This window comes from Corvus brachyrhynchos, unplaced genomic scaffold, assembly GCF_000691975.1.
Source record: "Corvus brachyrhynchos isolate BGI_N302 unplaced genomic scaffold, ASM69197v1 scaffold191, whole genome shotgun sequence".
NCBI classification, from domain to species: Eukaryota; Metazoa; Chordata; class Aves; order Passeriformes; family Corvidae; genus Corvus; species Corvus brachyrhynchos.
This window is the reverse complement of record NW_008236487.1, coordinates 1,027,903-1,030,384: the sequence shown is the minus strand read 5'-3', so window position 1 is coordinate 1,030,384 and position 2,482 is coordinate 1,027,903. Positions and strand designations below refer to the sequence as shown.

At 51.2% G+C, this 2,482-nt stretch overlaps 1 protein-coding gene across 1 annotated transcript in view; it reads right to left on the bottom strand.

Annotated features, from left to right (window-relative positions):
* The window catches only part of WNT5B (Wnt family member 5B), a 13,650-nt gene that overhangs the window by 7,372 nt on the left and 3,796 nt on the right, over positions 1–2,482 (bottom strand). The window contains 2 exon segments of the mRNA XM_008643987.2: positions 1–8; positions 10–116. The exon segment at positions 1–8 is cut by the window's left edge and continues 196 nt beyond it. Coding sequence (XP_008642209.1) covers positions 1–8; positions 10–116 — 115 coding nt within the window.

The following is a 2,482-nucleotide window of genomic DNA, read 5'->3' as shown; positions in this document are numbered from 1 at the left end:
GGGGCGGCGGCGCCCCCAGCCGCAGCTGGACAGCTCTCCCTCCCGGCACGCGCGGCTGATGGCGTTCACCACGCCGGCCGCGCTCACGGCGTAGGTGAAGGCGGTCTCTCGGCTACCTGCAGGGAGGGTGACAGCAAATTAACCCCAAGCAGAGCTCGCTTGGTGCGCGACACGCGGCCAGGAGCGCGCAAACAGCTACAGACAGCGGGGCATGGTGTGCTCTGGGAAGCTGCACAGGATTCACTGGAACGAAGGAATGCGATGGCCAAGTGCAAGGGCTCCATCCCGCTCTGGACAGCGGCTCCAGAGGCAGGGACTGCTCAGCCTCTTTCCCCATCACTTATCCTTTCATTCTAATCTGGAGGGAACTCTCAGCCAGCAAGAGGGTTGTTCACTTGCTGAAAATACAGCTGCTGATGTTGCCACTGCATTTGCCAATAATCATTAAGAACAAGTAATGAGGTTGGGTCTGTGCAAAAGGAGCACTCTGGTTAAGCCAATTATTATTCTGGAATGGCTTTCATTTAATTGGGACATGCAGTCTTTATGGGCTCCTCTTCATTGAACTTATTTTGGTTTACATAAGGTCAGCTGAAAATTATTTGTAGACGAAGTGAAGGAAACTCATTTTTACAGTACAGCACCAAGACAGAGGCTCTTCCACTGCCTGCAGAACCACAGCGCTGGAGAAGCAAAACTCCCATGTAGACCATAATAAATGAAAAGACTTTCCACTAGCAGGTTTACTAGAGACTGCCCTGCTTGGCGTGTATGCCCTACACAGCTCAGCAGCTGAGCCAAGCAGCTGGATCAGGTCTCCAGCTCTGTATTCCTGGCAGGGATGCAGCCCCAGCGTGACCAGGGCACCAGCACAGCCAGAGCACTGCACGAGGCCAAGCACTGGGAGTGCTGAGTGTCTGCAGAGGGCGAGAGCGACAAGGAGGCAATCCACACCTGCACTCTCACCACATGTCTAATAAATAGCTAAACCAACACCTTCAGAGCCATTGTGCTCATCACCAAGCTTCCAGGTGATAAAGAGAACAACTGCCAAAGCGTCATTAGAATAAGCAATCTAATTGTGAAAGGCTACTCACACCAAACCCCAGCAAGATGCTCTCAAGCAAATTTTAATGACTTCAAAGGGCAAATCCTCAAAGCATGGTTTATCACCAGCTCAGGAGGCTCTCGGTGCCAGCTCCCTCAGCAGGGCTGAGCTGATGCATTTGGTGTGCTCTTGTTCCAATTTGCACGTGCTGACAATCTCTAATTAATAGCAGCTCATCACCAGCTTAGTGGTAATGACCCAAGACAAAGGTGAGGCTGTAAATGGCACCCACCTTGCAGAACAACTTTTCATTTTTTATCCTAAATGAGAGATGAACACCAAGGGTTTCTGCTCTGGAACACAGCTGATAAAATGCTACAGGACACATAATACAGAAGGGAGGTCCTTACTCGCAGGTCATTAGAAGAGAACTATCCTCACCAAACCTCCCTGGTCCAAGAGATACAGAGGAGTGACTCCTAGTTAAGGCAACTCAGCTGAAACTGGCCCATAAGGGACCCAAAATCAAGCTTTTACTCATCTGGTTTGTTTTGCATGTTATGGGTATTTTAAGATAACAGTCCAATATGCAGTTTTGCCCCTACTTGTATGGAGAAAGCCCTGAGGACACACCAATCATCCTTTTAAGAAAAGCATTCCCCTGTCTATAGGGATTAAAATACATGCAAGGAAAGGACCTCACACTGTGACAGCTCATAAAACAGCCTGCATGACTCCAGGTGCTTAGCATCCTTACAGCCTGACTGAGATCACTGAAAAGACACTGGGATTTACACTTTTACTGTCCATATTTTAACCATCTCCACCTGTCAGATGCAGAAGCACAACTCAGCGCGCAGCCCCCGCCTCTGCACGCGTTGTTGAGGCTGCTGAGGACGGCGGTGGGAGAACCTGGAACAAGTCACATCAGGGTGAGGGGTTTGTCTTTCCCCACCTTGCTGCCCACAAAGCAAATACTTGGAAAACCACTTGGGTTTTTGCTCGTCCTCTCCAAGTTCCCTCCAGTTCTGCACCTCCGTGCTGTGGTCCCGAAGGACTGGGTTAGGGTTAGGTCATTCCCCGTTCTGCCCTCTCCCACATCTCTGCCGGGGCGCCGCCCCCCGGCGGGAGCTCCGCGGAGCTCTGCTGCCCTCCTGTGCCCGCGGCCACCGGCGGGGATGCGACCTGGCAGCACCCAGGCAAGGCTCGGCTCCCACGGCACGCCTCTCTGCGGCTGCTCCAGGAGGAAAGGCGAGAAGAACGGACCCCGCTGGGCAGACTGACACGAAAGCGCGTCGCTTTAACTTTTTTAATGAAAAAAGTTTTAGTTTCAACTCGTTGTTTTGAAAAGCGTTACCCTGAAGTTTGCCGATCTCAAAGAAAAACAAGGAAAAAGTATTTCTCTTTGTTCCCTGCTTTTATGACTATCTTCCC